This window comes from Semicossyphus pulcher, unplaced genomic scaffold (assembly GCF_022749685.1).
Source record: "Semicossyphus pulcher isolate SPU_LCO1_2020_fin unplaced genomic scaffold, fSemPul1.0.p SCAF_12, whole genome shotgun sequence".
Lineage (NCBI taxonomy): Eukaryota > Metazoa > Chordata > Actinopteri > Labriformes > Labridae > Semicossyphus > Semicossyphus pulcher.
Window position 1 is genome coordinate 1,340,902 of NW_027211626.1, and position 18,768 is coordinate 1,359,669.

The window sequence follows — 18,768 nt, forward strand, 5'->3', positions numbered from 1 at the left end:
AACTCTCAAATAGCTGCAGTACTGATGTTAGAAATAACGAAAGGTGCCTTAAAACAAATTGTCTTAAAAAATAATAGGTTAATTTAAGTGACGTTAGTTATGTTAGCTAGTTAGCCAGCTAGCCAGGGGCGGATCCAGACTTTTTTGACAGGGGTGGCCCAACTGGGACACTGACTTATGCAGGTATAGCATGAAATAAATAGCATTGATTTACCCTTTCTATCTCCGCTAACCATATCTACTCAGACTAATAACATTAAAGTATTTAAAAGATGTTATTCATGTGTATATTTTTCAACTTTTAAAAGTAACACACCAGAGCGGCAACATAAATCCTCTAAGTTTAATTCTTTAAAGACTCAAAAAGAAGACGAATGTCCAGAGTAACAATCTAAAGTACTAACAACAGGAAATGTGCTGCTTTAAAATGCAAAGAAAGCTACGAGCAGCCTGTTGCAACACGGCCCAGATTTTAACATAAGTCCCGCCTCTGACAAGACAAATAGCCAATTATAGTTTATTAATAATAGCCACCCCTAGCCACCCCTCTAGATCCGCCCCTGCAGCTAGCTACCTGTTGCTAGGCGACCGGAGCGGCACTTTGTGACGCAAGGTTCAGGGCAGGAACAGCTGGTGACACAAACAGGAAATCCTGCGTAGACCAGTCTCATTTCAGTTTGGCCGTATCGTCTACACACGTCTACAAGGCCGCGTCCTTCAATGCTGCAGGCTCTGAATCGAGACGCAGCTTTCATGTGGAAAATGTAAACAAAGTCTGTTTCTGTAGCGTGCTGTTAATCTCCTCGTCTAACACCGACCCGGGGGCAGCGGGCACAGCCATTAAAAAAACTACAATGTAAAAAGAGTCAGTCTTCTTGCTGCGGGTCTGGTTTGCTTTTGTAGCTCATATAGAGGCATCAGTGCTTATTCCAGTCTGTTTCATAACGGAAGCTATTGTGAAATGCAGTTAAACTGCTTGTTTAATTAAATGTAGTTCACTTCTCTCCATCACTACTCATCCTGTTACTGAGAGATAAAGCAGCATACAGGAGTGTGTAAACTCTCACCACAGCATCACTCCTCCTCCACACGGCAAAACAATCAACACCTATTTGGGAAACTTCAAGTCACATCCACGGTCACTTTGTCTGCTGTTGTGGTCTGCAGTTCATGTGCACCCCCTCCTAACACACACACACACACACACACACACACACAGTCATATGGCAGCCTCAGCTCTTCTAACAGGGAGAGTCTGTTGGTTTATGCAGATTGGCACACAAGCTGCTGCGACTCTGCTCTTTATGAAGCTGATTGCCGTTTTGATTTAAAGGACTTACAGCTGCTATAAAAGAGCTCATTGTGCGTGTGATTAAGGTCTTTACGAACCCGCAGGAAACACCTCGGGAACTTTTTCTTTAAATTAAACCTTCGTGGCTCAAGTAAATAATTGCCCATTGATGTTCGGTGCTATTTCAGGGCTGCTCATTTCTCTTTCAACAGTTTGAAAGCTTGTCAACAGAAACATTTGGCCTAATTCACCTCAGCCTGGAACAAGTTTATACAGTTCCTGTTCAGATGGAGCCACCCTGCCTCCTTTAAAGATGAGCTTCACTCAAACCTGAGCTTGTTTCGCTGACATGATGGAGACACATTTCTTCATCATGTCGCCCAGTATCTCTAATATATGGGAGTCAGAGGGGCTTTGGGTGCCCTCGGGCGGCAGCCATCACATGCTTCTGCTGAGACGAGGACAATTCAGTGTTTCCAGATGTTACTGTGCATCTCTTGCATCAGTACATTTCTGCCTGCACATTTCATCAGCTGGAAATCTTGTGAGTAGTTTCAGGAAGGTTGACGACTTTACACCAATATCTGCACTCTACTGCTTACATTTTCAAAACATGCTCTTCACTTTAGCTTTAATGCATTCGAGGGGAATTATTGTTTATTTTTATTTTGCATCATTGCACATCGACTTCCCAACATCCTGACCGAATGCAACCTAAATAAATGGACCGTAACACATAGAAAGGCTGATTCCTCAGTGTCTCTCTCCGTGCATAACATGAAGAAAAGTAGGCGTCTAGTGAACACGATGTCTGTGAGCGACAGGGAGAACTCTGAGCCACGTGAGCTGTGTCCCCATCCAGGGGCTGAAGCCTTCGAAGGCCGTATTTGAAGGCCGATTGCGTCACAGCAGCGCGACGAAGGATGTCCCATTTCAAAAGCTGCTTCAGATGCAGCCGACAAATGCATTCACCGTTTTTTTCGGGCCGTGAAGGATCCATCGGGTGTGTCCTTCACGGCCCAACGTATCCCAAGATGCATTGCACACCAATTCAAACTAAATGCCGGACTTTGACCCAGCTGACGAGTACACGTTTTTGGTTTCAACTCAATCGAAGCTGCGTTGCATGTTTAAGAAAATGAAAGGGTCCTTGAAAAAAATTATCTTTAAAATAACAGCTTAACTTACTCGACGTTAGTTATGCTAGCTAGTTAGCCTGCTAGCTACCTGTTGCTAGGCGACAGGAGAGGCATTTAGTGATGCAAGGGTAGATCAGATTCAATTCAGTTCGGGATTAACGGTCTACGCAGGCTATGAATGGAGCATTCTCCGGTGGCCCTAGCACAAAAACAGCCGCTAGAAATGTCCCTCAGAGGGACCCGTCTGACTTTACACTGTGAGGACGTTTCACAGCCTGGACGCTGCACTGATGCTGCAGGAAACACGTCACAGCAGTATGTGTTCTAAAGAATGTGTGTGCTTTTTCCACGTCTGCTTCCTGCTTTTTGTCGACATATTGGATTGAATAATTGCTCCTTTGTAAGAGCTGGAAAAGATCAGGTGTGAAATCCCAGTTGAGATTGGGAAAATAATTTATTCACATTGGTTACACATTCATCTTATCAACACGGGTCAGACCAAAACATACAAAAATACACGTATTCATCCCTCGTCACTCAGAAATCGGTTCATGTAAAATGCAGACCTCAGAGCCGGTCACACCAGTACTCTGATGTTTCGATGTGCGAGGGCAGATCAATGCCGACCTGCTCCTGTGCGACAGCCGGGGGGGTCTGAGGGGGGCTGTTGACCCCTGAGTCGCTGTCAGGATGGGATTCTCCTTTCATGTATTTTGCCGCCATCTTCTGAACAGGAAGTGTTGCAGGAGGGGGCGGGGCCTCAGCCTTGGGTTTGATGTTTTTAAACTGCTGCAGACGCACCACCTCCCTGCGCTCCGTCGCGCACGGCAGCAGCACGGAGACGTCCTTACGAAACTTTGAGCTCATGCCGAAGTAAATGAGCGGGTTGTAGAAGCTGGCAGACTTGGCAAAGAGACGGGTGATGATGCTGGTGGTGCTTGGCACATGAAAGCCCCAGGCCGACCACATAGACACCACTGCATATGGAGACCAGGCCATGATGAAAGCCGTGCAGATCACAATGGAAATCTGTGGAGGAACATGAGGGAACGATTGTCAGGAGTGGAATAACGTGAGAGGAGGTTTATTGCAGGCGGGATACTTTTAAATAACACTTTAAAGGGATAGTTTGGAGTTTTTATGGTGGAGTTGTGTGAGGTAGTTGTCAATACAACGTGTTTCATCTACAGTGGATACAAGCTCCTGCAGAAGCTGGCAGGATGCTAAGCTATGTAAGGGCAGAGAGTCCGAGTTGAACCCGGGGCCGCTGCAACATGCTGATCTGTGACAGTCTATGTTTTTTTCTAACTGTGCGAGACATGCAAAAAGGAAATAGCCGTCTGAAGCCTTGCAAATTTTCAAAATAAAGCATACAATAATAACTGATATTGATTGTTTTTAAGTGGGAAACTTAAGAATCTTTAGAGTTCTGTTTCTGCCGTCCTCAGCGGTACATGTTAGCTGTGTTTGTACTCCACAAATGAGCCGTGCTGACCGAACATCTACTGTAGGTAACAAAGATATCATTGATAAGTACCTCGTACAACCCTGCTTCAAAAAATCTGAACTATCCTTTTATAGTTTTTTTCTTCCACTTAAAACCTCAGAAATAAACTGGATTGTTTCCAGCCTACCCGTGTGACGTCTCTCTCCACCTTCCTCTGACGGGCGGTGAGCAGACCGTCAGCCGACATGGCGTTGGTGTTTTTCACCGTGTTGATGATGGAGATGTAGGAGAAGAGCATGATCATCACGGGGATGAAGAAGCAGAAGATGAGGATGGAGATGATGTAGGACTTGTAGATGGTGGAGTAATTGGCTTTGGACCAGTCCACCTCACAGGTGCCGTAACCTCGATCTGAGGAGCGTAAGACACAGACGTCAGATAAAAGAAGTGTTTCTGTGTTTCTGTGTTTTATTCGGCAGGTGTTTGAGGACAAACCTGTGTAGCTTCCCCAGCCCAGCAGTGGAGCTCCTGCCCAGAACATCGCTCCAGTCCAGATGCAGATCAGCGCCACAGCGATGGTGTTCAGGCTGATACAGTAAGCTGCAAAAACACAAATAGTCCGGCGTTATGGAACAGATTGTTTGCTCTTTAAAAAGGTTAAACATTATGACTTTTGCAGGCACAGGATGGAAAAGTGAGAGGCTCTAAAAGATGCAACATTCTTGACTTTTAGTGAATGTCAGGATTGTGACATTTATCGAACAATGAGGTCTTTTTTACATTTGCAGCCTTTGCAAACATCTGCGACTGAAAAGAACCTCTGTACACATCGCTTTGTGCTCAGGAGGAGGAGGAAGAAAATCAGAGTGTTTGGTCTATTTGAGCAGTGCTTATGTCAATATACTGTACGATAAGATCAGCAGAAGTTTGCATTTCTTAACAAAACTCTACTTAAATGTATTTATATAGAAACGTTTGTACGAACATGCTGCTTCAAATAGGAACAGATGGAAAACAAGAACGACAGTTTTGCATGAATAATAAAAATACAACAATAAAACCGCTACATTAGCAAACATAAACATTTATTAATAAGTAATATAGAACAAAATTAACATCAGGGAAATTAAAAATGGAGGAGAAACAATATCTGCCGCCGTGTGCAGAACCTGCAGCTGCACATATAAAGCTGTTGATATCCCACGTGCACCAGCAGCCTTCATAGATGTAAAAAAGCCACATGCAGGTTTATATTGCTTCTGTTTTATGAACAACCACAAACAGTAAAAGCTCTTATCCCATTCTGACAACAGAGCCTCGGCCTAATTTCCATGTAATTAAGACATTCTTCAGCATCAGCTACACCCCGAAATAGAACCTGTCACCTCAAATTAACTAAATGACATGTTGGAGAAATGTAAATGAAATTGCTGGAGACGAGTGGTATAATTTCCATAGCTGGAGTCGGTAATAAGGTTTCATTAGCACCCGAAACCACACTTTTCTGTCAGATAAGAGGTGCAGGAATGTGAGACAGGCAGAGACGGCGGTCTGAGGCTCCCTTCATGTCCTCTCGCTTGTTGTCAGGAGGTTTACCTTTGTTTGGGTGGCATCCCTTGATGTATCTGGTGATGCTGATAACGGTCAAGGTGTTGATGCTCGCAAGGCCGAACAGCAAGGTGAAGAAACCGTCCACCTGGAAGAAAACAGAGCGAGGGGATCGGTGAATCACGGCATTCATCCATCCATTATCTACACCGCTCATCCTGTTCACGGTCGTGGGGGGCTGGAGCCTATCCCAGCTGTCATTGGGCAAGAGGTGGGGTTACACCTGGACTGGTCGCCAGTCAATCAGGGCTGACACTTAAGCCGCTCTCCCACTGGTCAAAAAACCCGCTAACACACGGCTTTGTTGCTTAGTGGGAAAGGTTACAATCTGCATTCAGACCCGGGTCACATGACTCTGCAGTAGACCCGGGTAATTATCACCTCGGCTCCGATCGGCATTGATGGGAACACAAAACCCGTGTCGACACGCTAATCTCCGCCCCCCTATGCTCCATCGGTAACTTCTGTGACTCGTTGTCACAGCTACAACTTCCGCCCGTCTCCGTCCGAGCAGCGCTCGAACATTGTTCCAAATTTGTCGGTGCAGAGTTTGATAAACAGAACGAATGAGTGATAGATATAATAAAGACCTAACCACCGTAACATCTTCACTGGTTACTAACCCTGTCTCTGGCTCGTTTGTGACGTCAGACGGTGACGCAGCAGAAAAGAGACCGACAGGAGGATACTTCACTGGCAATAGGAAAAGAGACAATTGACATTTATCCGTGGGTCTTCCCGGGTCTGAAAAACCTGCGTCTACGTGTTAATTTTGGTGGGTAAGGTGTAACAGAGACAGAAAAACATTCATGCTATAGGTCCACCAATGAACCTAACGAGCATGTCTTTGGACTGTGGGAGGAAGCCGGAGTACCGAAAGGGAACCCACGCATGCACAGGGAGAACATGCAGACTCCACACAGAAAGGCCCACTACGTCTGAGCCAGGATTCAAACCAGGAACCTTCTAGCTGTGAGACGACAGCGCTAACCGATGAACCACAGCATCTCATCTCTAAAACATCTTCAGACAGTAGATCCTGTGCCTAACTAATTGTCGCAGACCTTTTGTTTTGCTTTATCAGATAGAGACGCTGAAGCTAAAGAGCTCTTCCTGCCTGTTTTGCTAAAGTGCACCAGACCCAGAGCATTTCCTCTGACGGGAGCTGCAGGCTTTATTCTGCACTGGAGGAAAGTTCAGTGACTGCCAACAAAGCTTTGTAGCATTCAGTCCATTGTTAGGAATATGATCTTTTAATAACAGCTGTTGTTGAAGGGAATTATGCTCCGTTGTTTCCGTCTGGCTCCGGCGGCCTGCTGTGCCATTTCCAGGTGACATGGATCAGTTAAGGTCCCTCGCTGGTTAATGTCTTGATCTTCCTTAGTCCTAATCCTATTACTGTCAGTCATCACGTTTTTACACCCTCACATTCAGCAGATTACAGGACAACCAACGTCTAGACTAGTATTATTTTGATTCAGAACTGCTTTCTGTCTGTTTTCTAAGAACAGAGCTGATGAGGTTCCCACCTCTGAGCTCCTCTGACAGAATCACCTCTGCCTCTGTCTTTGCTCAGGTGATTTTACACCTTCACACTTCCTTTGTGGTCCCTTTCCTGTATTCCCTGTTGCAACATTAAAGCTTTCATAAGGCTCAGTCATATTCAGTAATATCCTCTCCCATAGGGGGAACAACTCAGGGATCTGGCCCCGCTTGCAGCCGTTCATGTCTCATCATGCTCCATGCAGTAATCTGCTAATGCTTCTCACATGCCTGTCTCCTTCACCTTCCTGTTCCTTCCCTCCTCTGGTTCTGTCGCTTCTTAGTCCCCCCTTTATTTACTCCCTCTCTCTGCCCACCTCTCTCAGGGGACGGTGAAATGAGAGGGGCGTACCGCTATCCTAATATTTCTCCTTCACCTGAAAACCTGAGATGAGATGTCTGAGAGATGAGATCATCTCAGTGGCAGTGCTGAGGCCTTAGAGTGCAGCAGTGTAGCTCATATTTACGGCCTCTCTGCTGCTCAGATTGATGTTTTTTACGCTTCTGAGGCTGAAAGCGTTTCTCATTACACCAGCTTGTTTTCATTCTGGGGTTCGATTTCCAGCACAGCTAGCCTTGAGCAAGAAAAATACCCTGGATGAATTCCAAGTTAAAGTATGACAACTATTTCATTTCAAGCTGAGCCTGTGGCAGGAGGACAACAGAAATGAGCAGTTCATCTTAGAAATGACACAAAGCAGCTCATCTTTTCATTCAAAACAAACTTACAGGACGTTAAAATCAGCCACAGGAAACTTTGAGGTTAATTATGCAACAAGCGTCCCCCTGCAGCCGCTTGTTTCCTGTTTGCTTGTTGACAGGTACCATTCTGCTCAAAGAGTTTCCCCGGTTTAAAGGTCTCCACAGGGGTAATCTGATTACAGATTTAACCTCCAGCCCACATGGCTACTCGCATAATCCTTTGTACACACACACACACACGCTCGCGCATACTCAGTTTACTGTAATACTCCCACAGATTCCTTTAATGGACTTTAATAATTGGGATTGGCTCAAGAGAATCAGTGCATACATGTTTTTAATGTAGTTCTGCAGAGTCATCACATTCAGGCCTTTTAATCCAACGATACGGGGACTTTACTCATTATGGGTTTAAGTTATTTGATTGATTCGTTGGTAAATTGGACAAGAAAATCAATATAAATAAATAAGCATACACAAACAGTCCTTTTTGTTTCTTACTTTAACCTTCTTACATGTAGTACAGCCGTGGCGCTGCGTTTACCTGGCACGTCCAGATCCAGGTGATCAAATAGCCATCGTCCTTGAAGATGTTGAATATTTCCAGGATCCCTCTGGAGTAGCCGAACACGGAGATGCTGGCGTCAGAGATGGCGAGATTCAAAGTGAGGAAGTCTGTCGGCTGCAGCGAGGCTCTCTGTCTGTACAGGACGAACATCACTAGACTGTTTCCAAACCACGACAGCCACCCTGAAGAGAAACACACAGCGCGTTATCGAAGGGGTGTTTAGTGAGGAGAAGATTGTAAAGTTTTAAAGTTGTGAATGCTGCAGCGTGTTAAAGTAAAGCAGAAGAATTGTGCAGAGGAGAGTATAGAGGTAAAAAACAGTTAAACCCCAAGGGCTCAGACATTTACATTTCCTATGCCACACCTGTACAGCCAGCATTGTAAAGGTGTTTTAGAAGTAGGTTCATGTTTTAATGAAAATAATGTTTTTTAATTCAGCTTCTCATGAATCTCTGCTTAAATAACCAGGGTTAAAGCAAACAGCCGCTTTGAGGTTGTTCTCGGGGCTGACTGAGCCCAGGGACTGCTAGTTTGATGTCAGTTTCAGGAGCAAAGTTTAGTATCGTAGCGTGAACAACATACTGTATACTTAAAGTTGAGTGTAATGTTAAAGGGTAAATGCAGCTGTGTCTCATTCAGGGGCTGCATCCTTGGAAGGACGCGGCCTACGGAGGATGAGTCGCTCGTAGCCTGTGTAGACGCTGAAGCCGAACTGAAATGAGACGGTCTGGTCTGCGGAGGATTTCCTGTTAGCGTCACCAGCTCTGTTACCGTTCCTTAACCTTGCGTCACAAAGCGCCGCTCCTGTCGCCTAGCAACAGGTAGCTAACATAACGTATTACTACTATAACCTATTATTTTAAAGGTAATTTGAAGTTTCAAGGCCACTTTTGTGATCTTTAACATTCGTATCTCCGGCTATTTGATTGAGTTGAAACCAAAAACTTTTACATTCAAAGTGTATTCCTCGTCTGCAATGAATCTTGGGATACGTTGGGCCACGAAGGATGCACCCGATGGATCCTTCGTGAGCCCGGGAAAAGGAGGACGCATCTGAAGGAGCCTTCGAAATGGGACAGCCTTCGACGCGCCTTAGTGAACTGGGACACAGCATACATGTCACTTTCACCCTTACACACATGCATTCATTCTCTGATGGCAGAGGACACTATGTAAAGACGGCCACAACTGAGCCACAGCTGCCACAGCCCTTAAAGTGTCGTATAGTGAAGTGCTATTGCCGTAGTGTAAAGTGTATGGTGTCGTATGGCGTCAGTAGAGGAGTATAGAATAATGCTGTCGTGTTTTATAGTATAGTAACATGTTCATGTAGTGTTGTGTGTAGTATCATAGTTTTAATAGAGTACAGAGCAGCTTTAAGTATTATAGAGAGAATGTGCAGTCAGTAAAGTGGACTATAGTAGAGTAGCAGTATAGTTAAGCATAAAAGAAGACAGTAGAGTCGCTCATAGTGCAGAAGAGGAGAGTACTCGACTCCACCACAGTATGGAGGGAGATTAGAGAGGCGGAGATTAGAGCAGAGCAGGGTGGAGTTAAGTATAGCACAGGAGAGTAGAGCGTTATAACTTGTTGCTTCTGCTTATAGTTGTAATGTTAATTTATTTTTGTCTGTAATTTTATTCATTTCTGATGGGCTTTGGGGGGGGGGGGGGGGGGGGGGTTGGGTTGACAGATGTGATTTCACATGTCTTGTAAGCTACTGGACGCCTATATTTCCCTCAGGATCAATAAAGTATGCATCTATCTATCTGCTTCTACTGTTACTAGTTTCTCCACCTCTGTTATGAGTTAGCATAAATTAGCGCGCTGATGAGAGAGAGAGAGTGAAGAGAAGGTTTCGTCTTTTTCTTACTCAGTGCTACACAAAATCCTCCGACTGCATTAATAGAAGAGGACCAAGAGATGAACGGTGCAGCCCACAAAACTTTGGAAAGATGGGAGTAAGTCATTTCTTCTTGGCTCCTTACTTTCTTTTCAGTCTCCGGCTGATGGAGAGAAACTGTCTCTGATGGGTTGAACTGCAGAGTCATGGAAGTTTGGAACCAACGGAAATGTTTCAACCATTTTAGCAAAAGTTCTTCTGCCATTTCATAGATATTACTTTTTTTCAGTAGAATAATGAAACGATTTTGATGCAGGCATTCACAATTCAACCAGTGCACCAAAACTCGCCGTGCAGTTACATTATTTCAATCCCGAAACAGACGAAGTGAAACACAGCTCGCACACGTTTCAAGGTTTTTGATGGCTGACTCACCCAACACTAACAGGTAGACTCCGATGATGGTCTCTCCTTGCTCGGACAGAGGAGGGTCTGAATGTAGAGTGCTGAGGTTGTTGTTCCTCCATGGTATGTTCACCACCTTCAGAGGAAAAGCCTTTAGCGTTATTTCCATGGCCTCACTTTTCGATGCCAAGGCATGAATCCCTGCCGTCCTCTGCAGTAGCTCTGCTCTCCTCTGCTTCCAGTATTCGCTACTGTCGGGATGAACTCTCAGTCCATTTTAAATCCAGCTTAGATGCACGCACTAATACCCCCCCACTCACTCTCCGAATGATTGCACCTGTAATCCTGTGTGTGTCTTAACAACTAAGCAGATAGAGAGAGGTGGCACACAGGGAAGATGTCTAGTCCTCAGTGGGAGTCATTTCAGGAGGGGTTCATTTGGCTGGAAATAAAACATTTTTTAAAGATGTGTTTTGACCTTTGCCTGTATTGGTGAGAAACAGCCAAAGATAGACAGGAAAAGCAGGAGAGAGAGCGGAGATGGCATGCAGCCAAGGGCAAGGGTTTGGAATCCAAGCCGAGTCACTGTTACAAAGACGCACTACTTACCACAACGCCTTACTTATAGGTATGCTCTCTGCCAGGTGAGCTGCAGAGATCTGTTCATCATTTTACTGCATGCATGTTTTCCACCGACACATCAACACAGTTTTAGGATTTAAGTCGTACCGTGTGTCCAAACTTCAGCCCTTTGTAACTATCCTTTAACATAGCCACTTTCACACCTGCACTGCACTCCAGAAAGTTTCCCAGGTGGGCTTCATGTGTGAACGCAAACGGGCAAATGTTTCACCCCGACTTTCTGCAGACTTTGTCCTGCAGACTCGTAGTAAAATGTCCGCAAGAAGTCGGGGTGAGCCGATGTGTGAACGCAGCAGGTAACAGTCAGGAACATTCACCGCGAGCGAGTGGGTGGTGACGTTTATATCATGTGACCGGTGTGAAACCAGAAGAGCGACACAGAACAGGATCATTAAAAACATTGAAGAAGAAGGATCCTTTACAAGACGACAGCAGAGATGTCTGCAGACTGGAGAGAGGAAGAGATTCAGGAGCTTCTGGCTGTGAGGAGGTGATGCCCAAATTGTTTGCCAGTTGTGGGGTCGTCTGTGCCTCATGAGACCCGCTCCCCCATCCGACAGGGAAAGTCTCGCTCGCTGTGAGGGGTCATGTGTGAAAGGGCAACTCTGGAAAAGTTCAGGGGCAGACTGTGAATATTCTGGAAATTTTCAGGAGTGCGTGTGTGAACAGGGTTTATGTAAAAGCTGCCATTGGCCGCCCTATTTGAAGCAGAATTGTTCCTTCTGCCATCTGTGCGCTTCTGTTTTCAAAATCCTGATTGCTAAGGAACATCACAACAACCTTCAAGTTGGCAACCTACGTCATGATAATGGCAACTTGCACAAGAAGGCAGTCCTGCTTGTAGCGAATGGTTGTAGTAATGTCAAACAAATGTGCTTACAACACTTGTTTTGCAGGGTTTTAAGCATTTTATTGCTCGGGCTCGCCTCCACACGTGCAAATATTCCACCAAGTTCCCTCTCAGCTCTGTCCTGGGAGGGCACCACCGTTGCATCCTGGGCTTAGAGCTGCCCAAGACTTAAACAACGAAGAGCATTTACAGTGGTTACTCATATCGAGCTTTTTGCATTTTCCAAAACTTCCCTTCCAAACTTGACTAATGTTTTTATACGAGCCCTCCAGACCGACATGAGGAAACTATTGTCACTTTGTTTTGTCTGATTGCTGAGGCAGTGTGTAACGTTTCTGTATAAGCTGTGCTGTTTGTGGTCTGGCAACAATTTCTGTATGACATCGCACAAATGACTACAAAACGGGGCCTCCTCTCCAGAGACGTTGTGGTTCTTACTAATCACGCACATTAAGAAAAAGGTCACTCAGGTGAAGACTTTAGTCCTGCATGTATGACAGCACTTAGCTCAAATGCAGAGCTCATTCATCTAAACGTACACCGAGGCCAGAAGTATCATATTAAGGATAATCAAGTTAGTGTGAGCTCATGTGTGCACTGGTGAGTTTACTGTGCTCTGACGTCAGCGCCAACATCTGGCACTTTGAGTGTGGGGAACCCGCCCGTGTGATTTACAGTAATACAGTCAGAAAAAGCTGTTTATTAGAGGACAGTTTGAAGTTGTCACTAACACATGCTGCTCCAATTATAATGATTCAATTCCTTTTGTTCTGCAGAAACTGAAAACAAATCCTAACATGTCCCCTCCTCCAGCCCTCTCCTCTTCACACTGAGCCTCTCTGTGGTGAACACCTACCGAAGGGGTAACCTGAACCGCCCCCCTCGGCCTGCGCTCAGATCACAGTGTGCACCTTGTTCCCCTCCTCTGGCCACCACAGGGCAGCTCTGGCTCTGGCTCTCAGGATGTGGAGGGAAAGGCTGCTGCTGCTGCTGCCAGGTGCCTCAATGCTTCCGAGTCCTTCCTCATCAAACCCGGTCTTTGAGCCTGTGAAAGCCGGTCCGGTCCGGAGAGAGAGTGACGGAGCTGAGGGGAAAGTGAACCTCTGACCCCAACTGTCACCCGTCCAGAGGCAAACACTGAACACAGTCATCCCTTCACCAAGAGACGCCACACGACACGGCTTCAGCTCTGCACTGATGCTTGTGTTTGCAGCCCAGAGAGAGTAAAAGACTCCTGATTTAAGACTATATAATAATATAGACTGTATGATAATGTATGTCTCCACCATGACATCACCCGATGTCGACTGCCTCTCTGAAGCCTTAAGTTTGGCATTGGTTGGTTTTCTGGAGCAGATTTCAACAACGCAGCAGCTCAAAGTGCCGAAACATGAGATACTATCACAGCATGACGAACGTTATGGTTTCTAATCCGAAGTAGTTGCATGCTTTTTTCATGAATGATCTTAACGCCTACAGAAGTTAGGAAAGCTATCCTCTCAGAGTGAAAGTGAGATTATTAGTCTGACAGCAGGCGAGCAGCACTTGTCGTGCCGGCAGCGTGGAGGACAGCTGCTACTGAGATTATTCTGCTGCTAAAGCTAAGAGGTCAAAGGCCAAGGAGGAACCTGCATCCAGCAGGTGCAAAGAACAACAAGAATCTGTTAATGTGGACAGCAGACCGTGAAGGGGGGCAGGACCCTCGTTGTTCAGACGTTTCAGCTTTGTTTTGGCAGCATGCATCCTTACCGCCTCACGTTTATCCTTTTGAGGTTTAAGCTACTGTACAATGTGGAGGTGTTAGCACGCTTCAGGAAGACATCAAGATTAGCTTCACTCTCGCCTGTATGCTTTGGCACGTGTGTGTGAAGCTATCAGAGGGCAGCCACAGTGGGCCAGTGTGTGATTAGGCCAGTGATGATAACTCTCTCTCCCTCTCTCTGTGCAGAGTGAAGCATGGGATGTGAAGTTAAAAGCTCACAATTTTCCAAATGGAAAATCACAGACACAGATACTATTATGAAGGTGTGTGTTAAAGGCTACGAGCTGTCTGAGGGCAACAAAGCCTCTCTTCACAGAGGACACACTCCAGGTCGAGAGACCAATACAGGATCTGCTTAAAAAGGTCCACACACACTTTCTCTCTCCTGTCACTGAACCAGAGACACAGGCTCTGCTTGTATGAAGGCTCCATGCAGCATGGAGGTAAATGGCTTGCCTGTCATTTTTTGGGTCAATGTGTGCATGATATTGGTAAAGTATGTCCTTCACAGCAAACATTTTCTATACCACCTTTCAGGCTGCAGCTATTTAAAGACACAAGTTGAAAATCTGGTCTTTTACACGTGTTCTTTGTGAAGGCTGCTGAACTTATGACAGCAGCTCTAAACATATTTTACTCCCTCCCTGTATTTTTAGAAACAGGAAGACTTATTTGATGTAACATCCAGCTGGCGTGCAGGTGAGGATGGCAAATGTCCAGTAACAAAACCCTGTAAACCACTTTGGCCTGCTGACAGCGTGTTCACACCTCTCTCTCACAGGGTTTGAGTTTCTTAGGAGTATTATCGCTTCACAAAAGTTGGTCCAAACCTCTGGAGCTAAGACGTGACAAAGTGCCAAAAGCTGCAGTTCCTCTGGTGTCCACCTGAGGCTGTCTCCAGCAGTGAGTCAGTCCCCATAGAGCCCCATGTTAAACTTTACAGCAGAAATAAACATGTTTACAGCCTGGTACAAAAAACAGTTTGGGTCTCTATAGCTCATTTCTCTCTTCATGACAACTGTACGGGGAGAATCTTTATACAACTCACCTGTTTACATTATATTAAGGCTTAAAGTGATGCAGCATTAGGGGCGTGGCCTCTTTGAGTGACAGGTGGGAGCTGCTCGCTGTCTGCTAGGTGTCCCCTCAGCTAATTCAGTCACTGAACGTAACCTCTGGACCCTGGAGACTTTTGGAGATTTCAAGCAGATATCAACACAAACCTTTGGCTTGCTAATGCCCCAGTTTTGATAACTTTGTGTTTGCTAACCCCTCGCTCCTCTCCAGCGCCTCCTTCTTTTCCAAATATGGTCACTTCTGGCTCCAGAAAACCAACATGGCGGTGGCCAAAATGCCAAACTCAAGGATTTAAAAAGGCAGATGACAAACCAACAGGTGACCTCACCGTGGCTACATTCATTATCAGTGCACACTCTAAGGACATTTCAGTTACCCAGTAAACTTGTAATTCACTACATGCATGATTTAGCTCTTCTAAAAGTCTTGTGACTCAATGGGTCTGCTGATAAAATAAGACCTAGAAGTGAGGCAGGACTTGTAGAGTGTGATAACCCCACTGCAGAGATTTGTGGTCCATCTCTGAGATTTATAAAATCCTCTTCGTGAGTCAAAGGTTTCCAGAATTCCTCAGTGAAGCCCACAGTTCATGCAGTGACTTTACCACAGGCACAAAGACTGGACTGTTTCCCCCTGCACAGAAACACTCCTCTGCCCTCACAAGGCCGGCCTGCAGCTGCGGAGGTTACCGCTTAAAATATAATAAATACATGAAAAATAAGTGCATGGTGTTTGAGCTGCTGAGCTTTTGTTGTGCTGTCCTCTTGAACTCCAACACAGGAAAAGAACACTTTGTATTATTGCTCTTATCTGCAGCTGTAATATGCAGGAGAAAGGGGCTGCATTGTTGTCTGAAATCTTTGCATAATACCTCGTAATAAACCCCGAAGGAGAAGAATAGATGAATGGCTCAGTATGCATTTAAAACACACAGGCTCTGTGTTGAACCCAGCGAGCGATGTGGATTGGTTTTGTGGTCTAAGATCTCTGGCCCTGAACCACATGCAAACATTTATTTGGGCACTGGATCCAGTTTGCAGTTTCTCCTCCAGAGTCTGTTTGTTTTAGCAGGTAACTTATGTAAGGAGGTCTCACTGAGGGTTGAATGCACGCCATTACCCAAAGGGGTCTGCACATCAGGTTTTGACACGTGGGGATAGTAAATAAAACTCTGCATCCTGTTGGCGTCAGAAGAAAAGTTCTTTGGGGAACAATGGGACGCACTTCTACTTAAGGATGTTTGTTTGACACCGTTTCTCCCTGGCTAACCTTTTGATTGTCTCACAGTCTTCGAAGTCTGCTTCCACTGTAGCTTACCTGGAAGAGCTGGCAGCCTTATAGCCCTACTTGGCACACTGCAGAGAGTATATGAAGCTCTTTGCATCAGCCGCCTTGGTCTTGTGCTCTGACGCTGGACTCTGGATTCTCTCCTCTGGCCTTCTGGGGCTTGAGGAGATTAGTGACCCAGCTCTTCTGAGAAGCCGCAGCTGCAGGGTCCTGACAAACTGACAAACATATCTTGCTGCAGATCTCACTGGAGATCTTGAGGGAAGCCCACCTGTCCCCCAAACTGATGTGTTGTAACACATGGGCGCCTCTGTTGATGGTAGAAGGGAGTAAACAAGCTTGAAACTGTCAGTCAGGATCACATCAAGTGTTTCAAATCTCCTTAAAAAAGCGTGACCCCGTTAACGACATGGATGTTCTCAGCTGTCCTGAAGCTGCGTCAGGGTCGGTGAGTTGACCCGTGTGTGACAGGAGGTTAGTGGGCCAAACCATTATCCTCTCCCTCAGCAAAAACGTGTCATCTCTAAAGATGACACGCTCGCTGCAGCTGATGAGCCGTGACACATGCCTGTTTGGGCCTAATTAACAAGGAACAAAATAACACTCACTGACCTGCTGACCGCTGGGTGAATGTGGCCCCTTAAAGACCCCTTACTGAAGTTAAGATGTAGTTCAACTCATTTTTTACTCAAGGAAAAATACAGATACAACCACTGTAAAAGTACAAACACTGATTCAACGTGTTTCCTGCAGTAACAGTGCAGCTGTATGTCCCTCTGAAGGTCGTTTGTACTGTTTCTGTGCAAAGTGAGAAAAGTAGTTGGGAAATATGCTCGTTCACAGAGATAGATGATTGCATGAGTAGAAATCTTATATCTCCACGGCGAATATGAAGCTACAGCAAGGTGCTGGCTAGCTTAGCTTTACAAAAACACTAGAGTGTGAACCTCAGGGTTGCTCCTAAACAGTGTGTGTTTCTGTTGGTGTTGTCTGTCTCTCTCTTGTATGCTCCTCGAGTGCGGCGCTCCCCTTGGTGCAGCAGGTTATGAAGCTCACCTGTGCCAACTTGCCGACCAAGGAAAGAGTATATAGAGCAGAGAGAGGAGGGAGCCAGGGCCAGTGGGCCATCCGGCTGTGTGTGTGTGTGTGTGTGTGTGTCAGACGTCGGTTGCAGTAGTGCTCAGTCCTTCTGTGGGAGGAGGGTGTTTCTCTTTGAGGTCTTTGTGTTTCGTTTGCTGTTTGTAATTTCGGCTTAAAGTGAGTTTGAATATAAAGATAAATCAGCTTCTCTTTTGTGTTTCTAAGTTTGCTTTAGTTTGTAGATACATGCCTCTAAATTTGCGCATACTTTGTTCCTCCCTTGTTTTCCATGGGTTTTATTTTTTGTTACTCCCATCATCCACTAACCATCTTCGGGGAACGTTACAAACATATGTCTTTATCTTCTCTCACAGCCAAACTAGCTTTTCCCACTTTTCCCATCTTTATGCTAAGCTAAACTAGCCTCATATTTACCCAACAGTTATGAGCGGTGTCTTCTTCTAAGAAATTGAATAAGCATTTTCTAGTGTTCTTAAAAAGTGTTCACTTTACCTGAATTCAAGTAAAATATCCAAACTACAAAGCTATAATGTTGCAGCATGAAAAAAAGACATTGTGAATTATATTTATTGATCACACAGAGGTTCACTGATTCCTCTGGAGCTTCTAATAATGATCTCTCCTCTCTTTGGTTTCTGTCCACATGTGACAGTTTCACCTTTCAGAGCCTGGCTTCACTTAAAGGGAAGTTCTCCTCTGACCACCTGGACAACATACCAGACGGTTCGTAGAGTGACTCACTTAAGTGTTCGACACCCAGCTGTAGGACACCTGGCAAAACCCGGCTTCCACTTAAAATACCACCACATGGTTTTGCATGTTAACAGCGTCTGTCTGTGCGAGAACAGATGAGCCGACGGATCAAATAGATACACTTCTGATCTCTGCTGTCTCAGTTAAAATCAATCTAACCATTTATTATCTCAATTTGTAGAGAGCTAAGGTAAGATTAACCTGTCTCATTCATCAGTAAAGTTACACCACATAAAACCTGAGCCGTCATAAATCTGAGTGATGAAGGGGAACAGGACGGTTCAATAAATGAACTCTAACTTTGAGGATCTCGGTGGCATATGTCCCGTAAATAACTCCTGCTGGTGATCAGCCCAGTTATTAATCTGATCACAGTTAATCTTCTTCCTCCCAGCATGTTAACGAGCGCTAGCAGCATGCTAACAGCTGCAACATGTTGGTCAACAGTTTCCTGTTTGTACATCCAACAGTCAGTGTATTATTATCTCTGCAGGCTGGAGAGGGTCATTGGTTTGGTTGTGTGCATGCATGTGTGTGTGTGTGTGTGTGTGTGTGTGTGTGTGCGCATATCTTCTTATCTGCAGCTAATATCACATTTGAGCCACAACAACTGCTTCATTTTGATTCCTTTGGTCCAGTTTGGAGCATTTTTACACTGATTTTCACTCCAAGACATTTAAACATTCAATAGTTTTCCACCTGTTTCATCTGTTCCTTACATTTACATGGTAATGGGTATTTTCCACGGAAG

At 45.3% G+C, this 18,768-nt stretch overlaps 1 protein-coding gene across 1 annotated transcript; it reads right to left on the reverse strand.

The window, feature by feature from the left end:
* Positions 1-2,997: 2,997 nt before the first annotated feature.
* Positions 2,998-10,714, reverse strand: LOC138588991 (opsin-5-like). The gene is made up of 6 exons (XM_069659253.1): positions 10,576-10,714; positions 8,274-8,479; positions 5,474-5,573; positions 4,373-4,477; positions 4,065-4,288; positions 2,998-3,459 (listed from the first exon to the last, which is right to left on the reverse strand). The coding sequence occupies exons 1-6, from the start codon at positions 10,712-10,714 to the stop codon at positions 2,998-3,000; spliced, it is 1,236 nt and encodes a 411-aa protein (XP_069515354.1).
* Positions 10,715-18,768: the final 8,054 nt, after the last annotated feature.